This window comes from Larus michahellis, chromosome 2, assembly GCF_964199755.1.
Source record: "Larus michahellis chromosome 2, bLarMic1.1, whole genome shotgun sequence".
Taxonomy (NCBI): domain Eukaryota; kingdom Metazoa; phylum Chordata; class Aves; order Charadriiformes; family Laridae; genus Larus; species Larus michahellis.
Window position 1 is genome coordinate 44,053,209 of NC_133897.1, and position 21,788 is coordinate 44,074,996.

The 21,788-nt window shown below is 36.9% G+C and overlaps 1 protein-coding gene across 6 annotated transcripts in view; it reads right to left on the reverse strand.

Annotated features, from left to right (window-relative positions):
• Window positions 1-21,788, reverse strand: part of SLC4A7 (solute carrier family 4 member 7) — a 103,822-nt gene that overhangs the window by 41,559 nt on the left and 40,475 nt on the right. For all 6 annotated transcript variants that reach the window (XM_074575078.1, XM_074575077.1, XM_074575079.1 and 3 more), the window contains exons 2-3: window positions 16,554-16,635; window positions 2,113-2,256 (exon numbers count right to left, since the gene is read on the reverse strand). In XM_074575078.1, the coding sequence (XP_074431179.1) occupies window positions 2,113-2,256; window positions 16,554-16,635 (226 nt within the window). The remainder of the gene's footprint in view (window positions 1-2,112; window positions 2,257-16,553; window positions 16,636-21,788) is intronic.

The following is a 21,788-nucleotide window of genomic DNA, read 5'->3' on the forward strand; positions in this document are numbered from 1 at the left end:
GGACATTTCTTTAAAAGGAGGCCCTTTTAAAATTTTTCATTGTTTCTGAAAACAAAACATCTGGAAATTTGTGTTTATGTAACACAATTAAGTATTTTTAGCTCTTCTACAGATTAACAATATGAAAATAAAGATCAACAGCAGAATTAGTAAGAAAGTAAAAATTAATATACCAAAGGGCTAGAAACCTTGTTTTCACTTTGAGAACAAAATAAATGATACCATCATCACAGAGACACCAATTGGGGGGTGTGTATGTGTGTGTCAGAAATCACAAAACCAAAAACCCCCCATAGGTTGACAGAAACAAATACTCTGACTTATAAATAGGTTGCTCTAGTAATAATTCAAGATGCTAAATACAGATGGCTTTTTTCTTTTTTTTCTCCCCCCTGCACCCCCCCCTCCGCCGCTCTATATAGTGGGCACCCAGGTACTCATATTTTTAAAGCTGCAGATTTTTCAATGGCCTGTTGCTGCTTATGTTGGATGGAAAAAGTTATTACCTTTCTCATTGCATGGCTGGAGCACTGTACATAAATTAGCATAGGAAAACAGAAACTACACAGCTAAAATGTTGAGGAAATATTTTAACTTCTCATGGTATAATGCTTAGGGGAACAGGCTCAGTAATAACTTGTAACAAAATTTAACTAGCTTTTTTGATCAAATATAAGTAGTGAGCTTCACTGCTATGAGCAAAACTTTAAAAAAAGGAATTATAAAAACACATGGTTTTAGCTGTATTTTTAATACCTATACACAGATCTTGTTTCAACTCAAGGGAGAGCTTTCAAATTACAAGGGTTCAATAACGTAGTATTCACAATGTTATCTCATGGAAGGTCAGAGATAGAAAATCCAGGTACACCTCAATTTTAAAAACTGTGCTTTGTTCACCGAAACATTACTCTCACAGCTGCTAGATCTGAACATACAACTGTATGCTTCCACTGCAGAAGATGATCACCTTTTAGATTCAGACATAACATCTGAATTACTAATAAACTTCACTCAAAATTGAATTTTGCTTTTGCATTGCTGTTGTGGCATACTTCATCACCCAATAACGTAATTGTGAAATGAGCTCTTCAATACGAACAACACTCATTATCAGTGAAGACGTACAGCAGACTGTATGTCTGCTGTACATATCAACATATCCCAAGAATCTGCCATATCCTCTGTATCCAGGATACAGAAATGACCAGAAGAGAGAAGTGAATTTCTATCTATTTAATATTACTTGCTGCTTCAGAACCTACAAACATAAGATCAAATGATAATAATTTGTATTTGGGTGTGGAAGTTTTGATGAAACTAAGAACTGTAGGAGAATGGTAAAAGAGGACTTGTCAAAGCATTCCCATTTGAAAACTCCTTTGTTTCAGGGAACTGGCCCCATGTAGAGAACGGTTCTAGACATAGAAAGGCGACAGTGAACAGCACAGTGTCCATGCCTGAAGTGCAACACTGCACCATAACCTTCCCATTCATCAGAGTCTAGGAATCAACGCGGGTTTGAGGTCTTGAAGAAAAACTGCCAAGAGTACCGCCAAGTAATTTCATTTCAGAGAATGATATGACAAAGTCATCAAGAGGATAAGGGGTGGGCTGGGGGGCGGTGTCTGATCCAAAACTAAAACTTCGGAAGCAGTACAATTCCTTTACTAACAGACAGCAAGAAAGATGAAGTGAATATTTTAATAGATCATCGATCAAATTATCATGGCAAATGCTGTTTCACAGCTCTATTCATACTTTAAAAAAATCTTGAATGACAGAGGAAGAATAATACAAGACTACACAATCTGAAAAAAAGTATCTAATTTAAATAACACAGATTTTTATGCTACAGGCGAGTATTATGAAGCTCTAGTATAAGCTATTCAGTGCAGGCTGCTGAACATTCATGCAGACACCTGGATGAAGTCCAACAGCTTATGATTTAGATAAAACACAACCACAAAATCCTTGCACGTTTGTACATAAAGACATTAATTACAGTGAGAATAAAAGAAACGGCACAAAACAAACAACATTTAAGCACAGAGTAACTAATACAAGTTTATTTTCAAGAGATACAAAGAACTCACACAACAGATTTCTTACCATATGATGGAGATTCTCGGCCATCCTCTCTGTCAGTTTCTTTTTCTTTTTTTCTTCTGTGATGCCTGTGTCCACGATGCCTATGCCGTCGACGGCCTTGCTTTCCAAATGGGACGTGAACGCCAATATACACAGCTCTGTGGCCTTTTCAAGAAAGGTTAAAAGGAAACCATCAAGCAAAACCAAGCCTCTTGCACAAATTTAGTGTCTTAGTCAAAAAGACAAGGAGTTTGACAAAAAGAAACCCAAAAGCAGCCGGCAAAACTACCTTTAGTGAACTAATATTACCACTGCCAACTCAGTTGTAAAACAAGTAATGCAGAAACACAAGCTTGACCTGTAACACTGGAAGAAGCTACTTGATAAACACCAGGGCAAGGCAGAGAAATTACACAATATTCCTCTTGTTTGCAGGGATCCACATTAGGATACTTGTTACAATGGCAAGATTTAACCTTCTAGTTCAGTGTAAGATTTTCATTAAGAAATTACCCATAATGTAGAGTCTGCAAGGAGTTCTCACTGCTTGAATTGAACTGCCAATATTTCTTCAAGTAGCATGTGACACATTTAGGTGAACCTGGTGTTCAACTATACCATTAGTTTAGTATCAGTTCGGGAGCATAAAAGGAACATACATTTGGAAATGTATGCCAAAACATCAAATAACTTACAGAGACGGCTGGAGTGGTTTTTTTCTATTCTAGAATTTTTTAATAAATTTAGATAGTGCATCTTCAAGTTAATGCATACTGCTCTTTAAAACATATACTTTCAACATCTTGTTTTTCCTTTGACCTTTCACATTAAGGCAATACTAGTATCAACAACTTTGCAAAAGAAATCAATCAACAGACTGTTACAAACATAGTAGTACCATGTCTCCCATAATGGAGTTAGCATATACAATAACATTTTCAATTCCTTTTTAAACAAACAATCTCAGGAAGAGACACATTAACTATAAGCCTGGAGGTTAATGCTAGATACTTTGTTTCATACTGCAGAAGAGTTATTACAGAAGACTGACATTAACAAAAGGAAAAGGAAGTGGTTTTCCAGCTCTTAGAGAGATGCAAATTCAGCAAATTTATAGAAGGCAAGCAAGCCCCACGAGTTGTGACCGTACACATACATGCACATATGTATGTGTGTATAGCATACACACACTAGATTAAGGATATTGAAAAATTCTGGTGATTACAGAGCTTTAAAGTAATAAAGTATGGTAGTATGTCAAGGTTGTTTTCCAAGAAAATAATGTCTAAGCCCAAAAAGATACACAAAACTTTTATAAAGCTGTATTTTTACAGTGCTACATGAGTAAAAAGACTAAGCAAAAATCAGTAATAATGCATGAGTAAGTTCAACATTTAATTAATTTGGTGAAGATTGCTTTTCAAATTACAAAACCTGGTTCTTGACAGACTTCCAACACTAGTTCTAATTAGAGTCGACTGATAAGCACTATGACCAAATCTGAAATTAAGCATATTAAAAGCTATCTGTTTCCATGTAAGACTGGAAAACAGATTAATTTGTTGAAGCATTCATCAGTCCTATTTATAGAGAGAGATTTTTCTTTTGTGAGCTTCTTCCAAGAAGAGCACTCAGCCCCGGCCAGGCAGCCTGCACAATGCAATTGCCAGAGAAGTTAATGCAAATGTGATGCCTAAACATAAATCAATACCCTTGATACATAATATTACTAGGTACCATTAAAAATGGTCACGTTATTGATACCATTGTGATACAATAATCTTATGTATAGGGAAAGCAAAAGTTCTAGGTTCAAAAATAGCTGCATTACTCACCACACAGCACTCAAAGCTGCCTGGTGCAAGCGAGTGACCCACCACTCACTGCAAACGCTATTATCATCCCTGACAGGATTTTTGGTTTATTTTATATATTCAACTAGCAAGTGTGAAAACTATAGTTATACAGAGTTAGAAAGTTTTATTCAGCATCAGTGTTTAATTTTTTGCAGGAACTATTTTTTCCTAGGAAAAACTCAAACATATTTCTAGTAATAAGAGCATTTTGTATCATCAGCTTGTTTTAATATTCTTAATAAGACTGTTTTAAGCATGTGTTTTGATCATTGCACAGAAAAAACCTTGCAGGTGATTACTTTCTAGAAGATTTCAGAAATCTGAAATTGTTCAAGATTTTACTTCCTGAAAAATCAGAACAACTTTCACATTTTGGTCTCTTGCTGCTCCCATAAATTAAGACAAAAATCCTGCATTGCTTTCTGTACTGAAGAACAAAAAAAAAAAAAAAAACAATTTTTTTTTTTTTTTTTTTTTTTTTTTTTTTTAAGAGCCCCATCTTAAACCATTCTCCCTGCTACTGCAAAGATTAGCACTTGTAATAGTGTGATCATTTCCACAGTCAAAGACCATGCTGCTGCACGGAGGAGAGGTGGAACAAGGGAACGAGAAGTCTCTCCCCTATTACAAAACCGCAGTCTGACTGAAACTTTTTTTTCAATGGAAAAGTTTGGAGGAGAGCAGATACATTGCAAGGAAACAAGCAAAAGCTAGGGAAAACTGAGCTGAAATTAGCAACAAACCACGTGTGTTTTCAAACAACCTGCAACCATACCAAATTGCCTTCCTACCCAAAATGCACTGACCTCTCAGCTATCCCTATGCCCAGGTGCCTCTGAACTGCTTCAAGGCACACCAAGTAGGCAGTGCCAACTTAGTCTTCAACCTGAGCAGCCCACAACCTACAGAGTACTGTGTCCAGCTTTGGAGTCCTCAGCACAAGAAGGACATGGACCTGTTGGAACGGGTCCTGAGGAGGGCCACAAAGATGGTCAGGGGCTGGAGCACCTCTCCTGTGAGGACAGGCCGAAAGAGTTGGGGTTGTTCAGCCTGGAGAAGAGAAGGCTCCGGGGAGACCTCATAGCAGCCTTCCAGTACCTGAAGAGGGCCTACAGGAAGGATGGGGAGGAACTCTTTATCAGGGAGTGTAATGATAGGACACAGGGTAACGGCCTCAAACTGAAAGAGGGTAGATTTAGATTGGATATCAGGAAGAAATTCTTTACTGTGAGGGTGGTGATGCACTGGAACAGGTTGCCCAGGGAAGTTGTGGAGGCTACATCCCTGGAAGTGTTCAAGGCCAGGCTGGATGGGGCTTTGAGCAGCCTGGTCTAGTGGGAGGTGTCCCTGCCCAGGGCAGGGTGGTTGGAACTAGATGATCTTTAAGGTCCCTTCCAACTCCGACCATTCTATGATTCTATTACATTCTCATCCAGAAGGGAACTTTCTTTAAAGTGTCTTCTCACTACCCTAACAGATTAGGGTATCACAAAGACAGGGGAACAGGCTAGCAATGGGTTATCCTACCCTTCAGCCCACGCTGCCCAGAAGTGACTATTGTGTGAATGGCTATTTCCTCTTACAGGCACTGTCTTGCAGGCAAATGTAAAACAAGAATACCTTCCCCAAATCACTTCTGTATACGCAAAGTGATCAGACTGCTACACCTGCAACTGTATTTTGAGACTAACGTGAAATGCTGATGAGCAAGACAATCTTCAGCTATTATTAAAGAAAATGCATCACAATCCAATGTAACTCTATCAGAATAACTTCAAGAAAAAAACCTGATGTTGAAAAAGAGCCTCTGAATTTTATTTTATTTTCTGGAGCACGCATGAGGGGTGGCAATACAATAGACTAACCAAAAGAAGTTTGGCTGTTGCAAACAGCAGCTTATGAGTGCACCAGATTTTCCTTAAGAAAGGGGCCCTTTTCTTGGTATCATGGACATTAATAAACAAAGACATCTCCACCACTACCTAAGAAATCCAAAACTACTGCTGTTGAGTATACAAGCATGATTACCAAAAAACATATTGCAGGTATATTCAACTCCAAAAGGGAGGGCAAAACTGCATAACAAAATTTGGACAAGCTTAACTTTAATTCTAACTCCACAAAGCAAAGCACTGAGAAGCCCTCTAAAAACAGAGACAGCTGTATTGAGTAGGTCTGTGTTGCCTTAAGTTTCATTATTCAGACAGGAGTAATTAATGTTTGCAGATGGACAGATAAAGATTTACTTACAAACACAATTTACAAGGGGAAACAAAAATACAGGGATTTTTTTTTCCTTCACCCCCAATGAATTAGGCAAAACAACTTAGTTTGCTTCACACAGAAGTAAGCTTGCTTCACCAGAAAGGCAAGTAATATGAAAGCAATGGAGAAAAAGTTAACTCTAAAAAGGTCTGAATTCATATTACTAGCATCAGTGTTATTTCTAAAGGGAACCCAACCTTTTCCTTGAATATTGTTTTTATAAGCTTGAAAGGTCACACACAATTATGTGACCTTCAAAACTTTATTCACACTAGCATCTGTACCACAGTACCACTCTCAAGCAAAGCTTGTTACAGAATTACTTTAAACCAATAATCAATAGAATTAGTAGACTGCCCAATACTAAATTTAGTAATATAAAGCTCAAGAGATAATTGTTCATTTTAATCTAATGTGACTTTATCCAAGCTTAGCTATTCAAATCTGCCAAGAGTATTTACTACTTAAGGTCCTTATCAGTATGAAACAAATTTAAACGTTAGGAGCTTGCTACATGTCTCCATCGCGTGGTTGGTCATAGTCCAAAAGTCAGCTTATATCAAGACCTTTAAAACTGACAGTATAGAATATGCCCTGTTTAAGTTCCCTGATTTCTCCCTAAAGCGCCTAAGAAAATGCTAATAGATGACTTCTAAAGTCTGAGAGAGATCAAACACATGTATCCAAAAACGCTCTGATGTGGCAACCCTGTAAGTACAAATACACACAGAACTTCCTTTTTTCTACCAATATTTTGTTAGCTAGATGCCCTTTAAGCTTCATACAAAGAAGGACATTCTTCCCCATGTTAACAAGGGAAAGTACAAGAAAAACAAGTTAATACCTACGTGAATCCTCACATCCTGTTACTTAGAAATTTGAACTGCAGATACCTGTAAGGGACATCTGGAGGTGGGCTATCTGGTCTAGTCTCGCTCAAAGTACAGCCAACTTCAAAGCTGAAGTTATCTTTTTGATCAGGTTGGTCAGGATGACAACCAGCCAAGCTTTGAGTATCTGTAAAGACAGACACTCTACAGGCTCTACGGTCAACTTATTCCAACACATAACAACATACTGCATGAAAAAAATTTCCTAATATCCAATCAGCACTTCCAACACTGCATCTTGTGACAAGAGTTTGACTCCATCTTCCCCATAAGCTCCCAACAGTCTGCGGAAGACAAAAAACGACAAGAATTACTTTTTCATTTCCAAAAATCTTCAAATAATAAGCTGAAGATAGATCGTTTATTTTACACAGAAGCCTTTATTTCATAAAATAATGTCGTAACCTATCTTGTTCCAGCATGGAGCTTTCCAGTATGGAAAAATTGGAAGATCTGCAGGAGAGATCCTAATCTGTTCCTTAAGACCATAAAACAGGGAAAAAAAGCAGCTGTTTGATGTCTTCTATCTCACATCCCCAAACACATTACCCTAGTAGGAAGCATTTGAAATCTATCGTCATCTCATGCCCTGACATTAATTCCCCTTACATCACAGAAAGTACTTGTAATCACAAAAATCAGCTCAATGCAGTTTATTGGCATAACTTCTACCTTTTCTGTCACAGGTCTGCTTCAAAGGTATAGACACAGAAACAGGAAAAATAATCTTAGGCAGATGGAAGAAGTAAAGAGTCAGAACAAGAAAGTCTTTTCATGCCCTAAAAAACTTCACAGCCCAAGGTCTTCTTCAAATATTCTCGGCTCTGGTGAAACTTAAGGAACAAGCAGAATTCCTTGTTTACACACACACACCCTTTTGTTTAATTTATTTATAATGAAAACTCTGAAAATTCACTCAAGTCAGTAATTCACTGAAATTACTGCTAGTATGCTAAATTCTCTAATTTCTAATTAAAAATAATGCCACCTTTCTGAAGTATGCAATTAAATGTACAATTTAATATTGATAGCGAAGTTATCAGTGTAAGATGCAAACTAAGTATTTCAAAATAAATAGTATTACAGCTTATTTTATGAATTTCTCTCACACAAAACATACCCAAGAAACACTCAAATAATTTTCTAATGAATTAATGTAGTAAAAGTGAACATTAAATATTTTAATATAATTTTGTTCTTCCATGCATGAAGTCTATAAAAAAAAAATCTATTATTACCAATGATTCTTTTTCTGTGCTTTGTTAAAAGAATTATTTCACAAAAACTATCTCTTGCTTTCGAAATAAAATTTTTTCTAACCAAATCTGTATAAAGAAGTAAAGAAAATTCTTTCACGGGACTGTTACGTGTCATAGCTGGAGCCCAAAGGTTCTCCACAGTGCAGTGTATTTTAGAGTCTCTTAAACCTCCAGGGCTGTATTCTGAAATCTCTTGTTGTTCCTAGTAATTAAGTATATCTGAGAACATGCTCTTTATACTACAGTACTTGGACAGACAAAATTGAGAGGCATAATCCAAAAATCTCGTATGCACAGCATACAGTAAGCAGCTCAGTAAGAGTGTTTTCTCACTACACAATGAAAGAGAGCGTCATATTATGCTCTGGCAGGAGTAGTAAATGCCAGAAGTGATTTTTTTTTCCTGACTTAAACACCAAATAGGAGTTGGTAGGAGCAGTCATAAGAAAAAAATGCATTGACTATTTCTGTTTGACACAATCAACAACATTCAAGGCAGCATTATCAGTAATTACATTAGACATGCAGGTAGTAACAGTAATAGGAAAAGCTTAGTGCCAGCTGACGGTGCTACACAGGGATTCTAGCATGGTACCTCCACCCCAGGTCTTTGTGGTCCACCGCCAGCATGGATCTCCCCCAACTGGGAAAGGAGCCAGCATTTGGTACCTGTGGGAGGGGGACTAGATGCCCTTGCATTGTACATCCAAGTCAGACCTGGAGCTGAAGGCTTAGTCCAGCCTGTCTCCGCAACAGAGCTCAGAAAAAAGGATACATACCCAAGGTAATTTCAAAACGTTGTTTCTGTTGGAGGAGAGAAAACCTAGAAACACGCAATTCAAGCAAAAGTCCAATTAAGATTGAAGATTGGCCCTTCATCTACCACTGAAGAAACCAACATTCTCAGCCCTTCACTGATGCATACCCTGTAAGGACATAAGGCTTCCACATTCCTATCACTGTTCTTATAAAATATTTCAAAGGAAGCATTTGTAAGGTTTTCCCACTTTATCAATAGGTTATAAATACATTCTCATTTCAAATTTGATGACATCCCTCTCTTTTACAACTGCTGCACGCATCTTTAAATGGATAAGCTTGCCCCCAAGTGCGTCTATTTCCTGATATTTTAAGATATGAAAAATATTAGAGAGGGAATCTTGCCTCATGTAACAGTTACCCTTTCTGAGAAAAACTGAAACTTGCACATGGTTTTTATAAAATAAAAAATGTTCAGAAATTTAAAAAAATCTCACACTTTAAAAGCTTTAACTGCTGTGAAACACAAGCTTTGAGCGAATTGCAAATGGAAAAGTCATCCATTCAAGACTTCTGACTTCCATCAAGTCACAGGCTTAGCGAATTTTTGGAACAACTGATTTTAAAGAGATTAAAAATAGTAAGATAAATGTTATGAAAGCCATCAAGAAACAACAGGCTGCAGAATAAAGTACAGTCTTCTATTTCTTCTGCCACATCTCAAAAATTTTAAGTTTGAGCAATCTAGAGCCATCAAGCTCACTGAAATCTTTAAATTTCGATTTTCTGGCCATCCTACTTGAAGAACAATTTTACATGTGCTGCAGAATACAAAACTGCAGTTGGTTACCTTTTTATAAAGTTTCTGACGCAGTCAGAACAGAAACATTACATGATGTTCTCTCACATAAAAGAAGTTTGACAATAATAAAAAATGTTAGGACACAGTTTATAACATGAACTTTTAAAAAGCATTGCTTTCATCTTAGTCTATTTTACATAAAATACTTATTTTACATCTTTATGTAAAAGGCATTTGTTTTGAATGGCACCCATTTTTAAAAACAACTCTGTTTTAAGAAGCAATGCTACAATTAGCACTCACATTTCCCAAAATGGATTTTAAAGATTTAAGTATAAGCAAAGTTATTGTCTGCTGCAGATGCTGTCATGAATTCATTCAAGTTTAAACGCTGATTCACTTTGAAAAACCATTACTAGAGGGTAGAGAATGTGACTGAACAGTTTTGTCTGTTTTGGAGGGCAAATATTAGATAACCTAGCCTTATTTGTCAGAAATTGTAACAATGCAAGGGTAGCATATTCAGCACTGCCTCTAACACTACAGAAAAAGTAGCTGCATATTGAAAAAAAATTACACTTTGCTGCATCGCCTCCTTCAAAGATTATTTTCACTTAAGGTTCAGTATTTATGTAAAGGTCTTCTATTTGACATTAGCTACATAAGGAGGAAAGCGTAGCTAAAAAAATTATGAATCCCTACACATGTATCGCAGTTCCCATGCAAAAATCACTTAAATTACTGAAGTCTACACTTCCCATAAAGCAACACCTAGATTGTAATATTAAATAGATCTAAGTCATTACAAAAGCTGAGAATATTTTCCTTACTTTAAAGTAAAATTGAATACCATACAGATTTATATATTATACATACACTAACATGGCTTTTAAACAAAAATGAAATCAAACTAGTAATACTGTTGTTATTCTAATGAATTACTTACAGTATATGCAAAAAATACTGACTTAGTTTCAGTATGAATACTACTGCTCAGTTCCAACTTGGTCAGCAAGATTGTGAAGTTGGATAATATCATCTTTAGCAAGATAAAACATCCTGTCAACAGCCATTCATCAACTGCAGTATGCAGAAGGGTTCCTTAGCTGTTGAGACCATTTCACAAATAAGAAATTACCACGTGTCTCAAGGACATTCATTAAGAAGTTCTGTTTGTAGAATACTGAGTAATTTGCCTCAAAGATGAGGAACACTGTGGTATCAGAACTGCTAACAATTTTTTTATTTTTTTTTTAAAGTTCATGCATTTGTTTCCTAGCTAAAGAATATTAATTTTGGGGTGCACTAGTCCATACTTCTTTTTATACTCAGCTCTTGTTATGCTACCATCAAGAAGTCTCATAACATAAAAAAAGAGAAAAAGTCTCTTATCTCAAGTAATTTCTATTAAGTTCACTTGCCAGGAGGTTACAGTATGTTTTTCCAGTAATTTACAAATAATTTAACATGCAAGTAAAAATTTCAGAATTTACAGCAATTTTTAAGTACTGTGTTTGGCAGAATCAGAATCAACTTCCAAAAAGAATGTTCTAGAAACTGGAAATAACCCCCTGCCTCCAAAACTGACGACACAAAGCTGAAAACTGTGTCTAGTCACTTTGGGTGCCATATTGAGTTTTACATCTACACAATCAGGTTGCCAACTTTCCCTCTCAAAAGGCAGTCTGAAAACATTTTGAAAGCATTTGTTAAGGAATTACCTTTGTGATAAACACCACAAAAAATAAAATAAGTTGAAGACAACTATTCTCTCTGCACTGAAGTCTGAATATTGCATAAATAAACAGGACAAGAGGTTCTGAGGAATTTGCCCATGGACTAGATAATGTAGGATTCCCATAGCAAAAGATATTATAACTAAGTTTTCAACACATGTGATGAAGGTGTAGCAATGCAGCCTAATTCCAAAATTCACTTAATCAAGAATGCACTAAAAATCATATGAGGAAAACATCCCTCAATTTTTGTGACTTACAAAGAAGCCGGGCACAGATAACATTTATTTCTGGATGATAAGGACATAACAATTTGTCCTGCACCAGCTACTAGCACAACTGGTGCAAGTGAACATTTTGTTGCATATGAATCAGAGCATGTCTCATACACCTGACTAGCTGTACTGTATCTGAATAGACATGTTTTTGCTTGTTCTCAGTTCAACTCAAACTAAGGACCAGGGAAAATCTTTCCAATTTAGGGGTATCACTAGAGAGGATGGATTAAAAGTGGTCTGCAAGAATCATTAGTGACCATCCTAAATTATTTTTCACTTTTTTCTTTTTGACCACATAAAAAGATACAACTTCATGTGAAATAGCATTTCAAAATTCTTTTTTCTGTTAAACACAGTTCTTCTCTAGACCATTAAGGGGTCTCTTAAAGCACACTCTCTCTTTAAAGTATTCATTCTGTAGTTTGAGAACCATAAGAAACCTGTTCTATACTGCCTGTCTAAATTAGCACAGCCTCTTACAGAACATAAAAACGTAAATACTAAGCACAATCTTAAAGAGACAGCAGCTACAATGTCCTGTTGTTTTACTTGTGTTTACCTGCTCCCGTAGAACTTGTTTTCTTAAAAGATATTACAGGAACTATTCACGGGTTTTTGGACAGTTGCAATTTACATGTATCTAAAAGGTAGAATAATAGTAAACCTGCCACCTGAAAAAAAGTCTTAGCAGTACATTCTACTACATGTTGCTGTGTAAGTTCTCTGAGTTCCCCAAAACCCTTTCACAATACTGAAAAAATTTCTAACTACTCATAACACATTAAACTGCAAAACACTCGTAGAGCAAGTTTTCCACTTACATATACAATATTCACTTCTAGAGGGGAAAATGTGAAGGATTATTTAACTACCTGTCCTTATCAAATAAGATTAACTGAAAAGCACAGCTGTTTTCTTAAAGGAAAAATAAGGCATGAAGGTATCAGAGATAATAGGGTCACTTGAAATGTAAACACTACTTACACCTGCCACAGGATTGTGTGAGAGTAGAGTAGCTATTAAATCGTCTTAACTCTTGAAAGCTGCTTCTTGGATTTATGCCACAGAAAACTAGTCTACTGAGACACACACTCTTGACCTCAGATTGTTTCTGGAACAAGACTTCTATTATGTATAAACTCCTTATCTTTGCTATGCCTGTAACTGGTCTGCTAAGAGTAACGATATATCCCTTGTCTCTTAAACTGTATCTACTAAATGTATCCTCAAATCAAGGTGGAAAAATAACTACACAGTTAAAAAGATAGCTCCTGGTAATATCAAGCCAACCATGTTAACTCAGGTTTAAGAAAGCTTTCCTTAAACATGGTTCTTAGAAAATGCCTTTTACGAGATGGCATGAAATACCTCTGCCATTACTGTTCTTGCCTTACTTCCAATTCCTGTCTTACTTTGTTATTACTCTCATTCATTGCAGCTCAAAAAGTCTGGCATCAATTTAAGAACATTAGGTGCTCTTAAAAACGTTATTTTAAGATGTTATTCCCTATTCTAGCTCTTCTGTAAACTGACATTTGTTATTTCACAGTAAGGCCTTACAGCTTCAGTAAAGAGCAGTACCTTTATTTAGTACACACGCAGTCTGCCCATAATTGAAGTTTACCAACTCTACCAATTTCTCTTTTACAGGAAGGGAGTCACAAAACAAGCAGCCTGAGCCTAACCTTTCTAACCTAAACACTGTCACTCTGGATATGTACCACACTTTTCCAGCCACCATAAATAGAATGCAGAGCTTGGGAAGCCTTAACTACAAGATCTGTTTTCCCCTTTAGCATCTGGCCATTAACATTACACTACAGAATTTCCAAAAAATAGAAGTATCCAATACTGACAACACCAAGAAACCTTTGTTTTAATATTAGTAGCAAAAATATGCCTTCTGCAGCATCAAACCAATGAATATTAGTTTGTACAGGCTTTAAAGCAGTTAAGTATCACCTGCCCATGCTGGCTCTAAAAGGTTCAGTGCTTCACATCATAGCTGAACTGAATCAATTGCTTGCTGCCTCTCCTTGAAAAGAATCAACACACACCTCTGGAAAGGGTCCAGATTCCTAGAACTCCTTTTCAAGTCACAAGAAAAACAAGTTGGAAGACGGGACTGAAACAGCTTCAAGTCTTAAAACACTTGCAATACTTAATGCTTGACTATAGTCTTCCTAAGCCTACAAGAAAACGTTCACAAGTCAGTAATGAAAAATAATGCTATCCAGAGGTTTTGTACTGCTTGCAGCCAACAACTCAATTTCTCCCCTTGTAAGATTTTAATAACAGAATTAAAAACAAAACCCAAAAATCCTATATACCTACTCTAATCATAATAGCTTATAAATAATCTCATCAGACAGAACTGTAAATTCACATAAATTTACCCTCTAAAACACCCTGAATCTAAAGAATCTCCTTTGGTGAGTCTCAGAGAAGATAACTATGAGTCAAACAACTGTACTTACGTACCTTTCTCTTTCGAACAGGAAAGAAAAACACTTCTTGTTCTAACTTGGGAACTATTTCCACTGTCAAAATACATGCAGTCCCTCCCTCTCCCCAGTCTACCATTAAAAAAAAGGGACCCATTTTCTTACAAATATATAAGATGCTACAAGATATATGTAGTTACCAAAAATAATTCCTACTTATGTGTGAAAATGTGTGCCTATATGAAGCTTCAGATATGTGATAATCCTAGCGGAATACATTTTTCTTGTCAGATACTTGTTTAACCTCTGCGTAGCCAGTCCCCTCTTGTGCTGTGACGCTTAACACTGGGTCACTCGGGCAGCACGGCTAAGAGTAAGGTGAGGACAGTGAGATCTCCTCCTTTCAACACCTGTTATGTTGACTCAGTTGCTCATGAAACAGAAGCCCTGGTTTCACCTTTAAATTATTCTTTGGCCGTAGGTAAGACAGGTGTATTTTCCACAGTCAGCAGTACAAGTGCTTAAATTGCCTCAAGCAGCCTGAACCCCCTGCCTTCCCACCCAGTATCTTGTGTAACTACAGCGTTGTCCTTGCTGAAGCACTCCTGCGAATGTGCTATGAAAGGGACTGGGGAAATGATCTGGCTGCACGTTCCCATATCATTCTTGGTGGCTGAAGCATTACAGCTGTTCCTGCAGCACGGCATGCTACTCCAGCTGAACCCCTGCTTCCCCTTAACCCCTGCCTTCCTGCAAAACACAAACATGATTTTTCTGGGTCATCTCCTGGAGAAAACCAAGAGAAGGAAACAAAGGAGGAGGCAGCTTAAATCTGCAGTGAAGATTTAACTGCAGAGACAGACACAGCGGCGGTTTCACCACAGCTCAATCCTATCTAAACTGTCACTGTTGCAGCCTCTGCCGCTGCACCTCTCAACCTCATATTCACACTGCCTTCCTCCGCTCAGCGCTGGCACGCGTCCATCTGTGTGGCAAATGAGTTTCGGGTGCTCAAGTTGCTGAGATCTTTCTTATTATTTTCCTGTTAGGACTGTTACATTTTCTGATGGCTTTACATACTTAACCAGGCTTATGGTATTGTCAAAGAAGCAAAAGTGTCAGTACAAGACTGAACGCAGTAACAGCCTGAAGGGAGCAGAGCAAGAGTATGTACAACTGCAACAGCAACAAACAACTTTAATCACTTTAAACCGTCTCTTGTTAGACCACAGCATAAGAAAATGTGACAGCAACCTAAATCAACTTTTCTCAGCTAGAAACTGCTGCTATAATGGCTCTCCGGTGTTCTGAAGCAGCGAGAGTCAGTACTGTCAAGAAATACAACTTAGTGAATCTACTGATAGTTTTCTGGCATTTTACAAATGCTAATTAAGCTGCAGAGCATTCTATGTGAAAGGTCAATAAATAAGATTTTAACACTGGATCTCCCTAGCTTTTGCCTGGCTTCACTAAACAGCATCCATGAATCTTCATTCCAATCTACTTCCTTTTCAAGTCAGCAAGAAATTGTATCTTAGATGAAGTATCTTAATTTTGCATTTTGCTATATGAAACTAACTCAATGCCATTTCTCTTGCTAAATGCAGGGTGCCGAGTCAAATAATGAAGACTAACAGGATCCCATAATGCCTTAACTGACTGCAGATGGCAGAACGTACAGTTTACCACGGGAAAAGAAGAACTGTTATCTGTTCAGACTCTCAGTATTTAAAGCACATGACCACACTCACAAGGAAACTTAAATTTCAGAAAACAAAACAAACATCTCCCTCATGGCCCCTCTTCAATGAGTTTTGATTCTGCAGAACTTGACATCATTCACGCTGGGAAATTACTTACTGACAGCAATCATTTTTCCAAACCTACAATCTCAGAAGCAAGCTTTCCTTGGAAAGCTTCATAAGTTGTTTTTTTTCTTTTAGTATTTATTTCTGTGACAGATTTGAATAACAGTGAGCATTTACTAGCATGCACAGAGACAAAAAGCAGTGCAGGTTATCTGCTGTTCACTGGTTTTATTCCTAGAATTTCATAGTGACCATAAAATTCTGATTCCTTTTAGCGATACTGGTTGTTACTTGAAGGAAAATAAAACTTTAATCCTGAAGCAAAAAATGCGTGTTAGGCAAACAGAAAACTACCACAAACTTACTCTCTAGTTCTTCCTTCTCGAAGTTTGTATTGATAGTAGAGCTGATTTTGCCCATATCCACAACGGCTTCTTCATCATGACCCTAAAGAAACAAGACACAAGTTTAACGAAATAGAACTATTTTTTCTAAATCTCCATATATATTCTGCAGTTCTGAAGCTAAGTTTTCTAAAACAACATGCTTTCACCTCTTAGAAACTGAGAAAGAAAGTGTCACTGAAAATCTATCCATCCAGTTCTTCAAGAAAACGTTACCCTGTATTGAAGGAAAAACTGTAAATCAACAGACACGCTAAACACCATGCAATTTCCTTTTGCAATGCTCTCAATTTCATCGTATCAGGGATCAGGACATACATTTCAGGCACGCAATATTCTTTAGTTTCACATTCAACAGCAGTGAATCTACTTCAATAAAATGACTGGCAAATTTATAGAAATTTACGTAAGTTAACATTCAGAGATCTTGAACCCATTTGTTTCGGGGACAATTCCCATGCGAGATTTTCCAGCACAAATAAGAAGTTTTCGTGAACCGAAGGTTATACAAAGGGGTTAAATTACACAACTTGGGGTCTCTCCTAGACCAACCGTTTTGGGAAGACCAAAACCAACTGTTTAACTCGGGTTTCAACAGACAGCTTGTTAACCACACCCCTATCTAATTCACATTTTTTATGCACAAAGTTAGAAAACAACAGTTGCATGATGATCTGTTTCAGATTTCATTACTACTGAAACCATACCACTCATAATACAAAAAGCACAGTATCCAAAAGAGATAGAGGGTCAGGAATGAGGCTGATCTCTGAACGTGTCCTCTAATCACATGTAGCACATCACTAAAGCAGAACTTTAAACACTGCATTTTGCTCAATCTTGACAAAAATAAACCTTAAAATAGCTGAACAGTAGAAATCTCATAATCTCATCTCAGATTTGACATCAAAACAACATTAAAGTTGACTTTCTCCAAATGTTTGCATTCCTTAGAATACAGTCCACTTTTAACAGCTCATAAATTATAGCCTCCTGGCAGAACTGGTTCTCCAAAAGAACTGCTGCCTACCTAAGGGTAATGCTTTGCTTTACATCTAACTACGTATAATGTCAGGCTAACTGCTACAGAATACTGTCCCCGCTCTTTCTGCTCCCTTGGGCACATGCTTTTTTCCTTAAGTCAGATCTATCAATCATGGAGTAAGACACAAAGAGCTGAAGCAATCGGGGGGTTTTGTGCGTGTGTTTTTAAACAACTTAATTAGTTTTCCATTGGATCAGTTCACCAAACTGACTTTTCTTGTGTCCATATAACAGCTAGATCCACCACAAATAAATCTGAATACTGCTTCTGGCAGCAGCCCACTGGTGCGTTTACATCAACCAATGTGGGATCTGTGATAATGGTTTCATGATGAAAAAATGGAAACCTAAATCAGGAGTCTTACAGGGACTGGGAACTCTAACAGTGTTGACATTCACCTAAACTTTGATCTTAGAATTACTCAATAGTGCAATGTTTTATATATAGACCAGGTTTATCACCTCAAGGGGAAGTGACAAGGATAAAAAACAACATAACTGTGTAACAGCTACAAGCTAAAAGATACTGCAGCACCACTCACAAAAAAAAAATTTTGAACGAGTAACTCCTTAATAAAAAGCGCGCACAAATATCGGGCGCACATACACACGAAAAAGTCCAAATCTTTGACTATTGAGGAAAGTTGATTAAAAAATATGAAGATGACAAACAGCACGTATAGGAAAAAAAATTCAGATGCAGTTTAAAAAAAAGTTAAAAGTAGTGCCAAATTTTTTATGTGGTCTAACTATGTAAATAAACAAGATACAAGACAGAAGTAGTACATGTCAGAATAAACCCCTGAAAACTAAATAAAGGTCAATTCTGAGCTGTGTCCCTAAAAATGAAGTTTTCAAGAAAGGCCTTAACACAGCAACAACTTTGTCACTACTCCTGCATTGCAAAAGTAGAGTTTTCCATGCACGTTAGAAAAATCAAAACTCCTGCACACTCCAGACAGCTACAATTTAAAAAAAAAATCACTTTACTAAACCAAAGTCATGTCTGATGGGCAAATCTGTGAAAATCTTACAAGGATCTGTTCATAAAGAAGTAGCAGAAATTTAGAAAAGTGTTACGGCGATAAGATGGGGGGGTGGTGTAGTGTGTGTGAAGTAGTACACTCCTGTAATCTACACACCACAACGAAATTACGGAGTGCTCTAGAAGATGCAATAAGGCAACTGGTCCCTGTCATCTCTCTGATAACCATTCCAGAGGTAGGGACAAACACAGTTGCAAAGTGAGTCTGGGCTCTTATCTTTACTGAAGATGGATTTTCCAACATGGCTTGGGAAAAAAAAATTTAATATGCATAAACCTAACAGCAAGAAGAGGTCTCCAAGCAGCAGCATTAAAAAGCTTTTACAATCATTTTACAAACATTAAAAAGCATTAACAATCCTTTGAGGCACCAAATAAGTACAGCAAAACATTTAACTGCATTGGTAGGCCACAACACTACCAAGGAGTTGTCAAGCATACTTAATTTCCAGTTTATCTCAGTGACACAGAAATAGAAAATTATAGGACTGTAGTACACTCTAGTGCACTGAAATAGATATAAACACAAATCCTGCATGTTACAAGAAAACTCAAAATAGAGACAGAAATAGGTGAAGTATTAAAAATCCTCTAAATTACCTTAAGTGAACTTAAAGGAAAAACCCTAATATTAGGAAAACTGCTATCAAAATCTCTTCCACAATTAGCTTCATGGTTACAGCCACAGACTGCTGAAATATCCTCTACCTAACTTCCCCCCTACACTCCAGCACCAAGAGTCCCTTTAGGACACTTGGAAGCTTGCCAAACACACAGGTTTTGAGCAATAAAGGAACACAATTTTTTTCTCCAGATTATACAAACCACTGCATACCGGTAGAAAATTACATACACGCTGCAGAAAATATACATGAAAGAAAAAAATTATCTCCCAGTAACATTTTGAAACTGTACTTGCTGTATGCCTTATACCATGTTATTAATATTTATCACCCTTTGCTATATTAACAGAGGTACTTTGCCAGCCTTATACATAGAGAAGCAGCCTTCAAAACCACATCATGTGAACGTAACATGTCTTCTGAGATTAGATTACAGAAAGGCATGCATGCCCTTGCAAACCATTCTATCACTATCTCAAAGTACTCAACATATGCAAAGACTCTTCCAAGAATAAACCATTAGCAACCACAAATATCATACATGAAGAATGCATATCACTTACAGCCTTTGTTTAGAAAGAAAACACAAAGCATCGTTATTTAACATAACTGTTTGTGATGCCAACAGCAAATCCCACTGTAAAATACCTTTGCCTTATGTCAGGTAAAAAACCCAAAATACTCAAACACACTATAAAGCTAATACCAAACTACAGCTTTTTCCTTACTAAAAATAAAGTCTGTAGGGCATAGGTTTCCAGTAATTATAGAAGATCTACCGTGTCAGTTTAAAGCACAGAAGTGAGAGAAAACTGTTTCAATTGCTGAATCAAAACACATTCCCATTCTAATTATCTCTTTTACTTTCTGAATTTTTTTTTACATATATAAACAAAGAGAGGTGGGATGGTTTAAAACTCATCAACTTCCTTTTTTAGGCACAGAGAATGACTTCATTTTAGAGCAAGCATTCCTCTGCAATTTACCGTGAATTTCATGTGAAACTTAATGTATAATAATCCCACAGATGCACGAAAACCAGATGATGAAGACGAGCCCAAGTAACATCTAAGACTAACTTGGAATGTAAGTAACTTCTCTTTTCAGTCAAGAGACAGAACAATTGAGAAGGGAAAAACACAACACAAGTAGCAACCCAGGTGCCCCAGGGAAAGATTAAGCCTTCACCTTTGGTTTGCTTTTTCACAAGGAGATGGTCATTTATAAAAACAAAACAAATCCAGATGACTTCAAAGGGAAAAAGAAAAAAAAACACACCAACAAAATCCTAGTACATTGTACTAAAATACACTAAGCACACTTCTTCCTAACCCCAAATTTGTTGATACTCACAAACATACTGTAGAAAAAACCTTCCAGTAAAAACCTTTGTATTCAGCTAGAGCTGCCTACATACACTACAACATGTCTTCTCGGCTTTCCAACTTTCCCCAGCATGAAAATGAAATTCCTTTTCAACTGTTGCAGACCAGACAACACTTTCAAATACTCTGTGCTCTAGCAGAATCCCAGCAGGATTCCTCTTGCCACTTCTGATTTTCAAATGCCTTTTCTCAGTCTAGGAGAAAAGAGTAATTCCCCTTTCATTGCAGACAAATAAGTATCTGCAATACTTACTGAAGTATTAGAATACTTCAGTACTATTTAAACCTTTTTAATTGTTTTTATGTAAAAAGAGTTTTTTTAATAATTTGGTTTTTTATTTAAAAGAATTATTAAATAAACTGTTTAAACTTTAGTTATTTACCTTCCCAAATAATTGTCTTTATTTAGGATGGTACACTTTTCATATCTAAAATAGTAATGCTACACGTTTTTTTAAAAGCAGTATTTAAGAAAGTCAATCCTAAATGGCATGAATCACTAAGGAAAGCACTCAAGTTTGCAAGAATTAAGTTGTCGACCTCCATCCGCATGTATTAGTTACTGTCTATTGGACTGGCACAAATATGACGCACAGAATATTACATCTAAAGGAAACTTTCCACTGTCATCTGTACAAGTTCTTCTCACCATGCAGCTCGCCTAACCTTATGCAGTCACATACACATGACAGACTTAAGATGGGCACGCTGCCAAAGTGCATTACTGAGTAACCACTTCTAAGAGATGCAGCTGGCTAGTAACGCATTTTTAAACGTACTTGAAATATAGTTCAATCAATTCATTCTGGTAATAGACAACAATTATACAAATGGCTGCTGATACAGTTAACTGTAAAGCTTTGAAATGCAAGCTTAATACAGTAATTGCGTTGAGAATAATTTGAGCTCAACGTTCAAAACTGTTACTTAGCTAAGTCAGTGTTCATATGCTCCATTTACATTCCCTTGTCCCAAAGTTCTTCCCCAACAGAGCTGGGGAACTACTTGCAGCACCAGAAGAAATAGCACAAGTGTTCATCGGCACAGGAGAGAACGCGAACAAAAGAACACCACCACCACTACACACACCCATCCCACC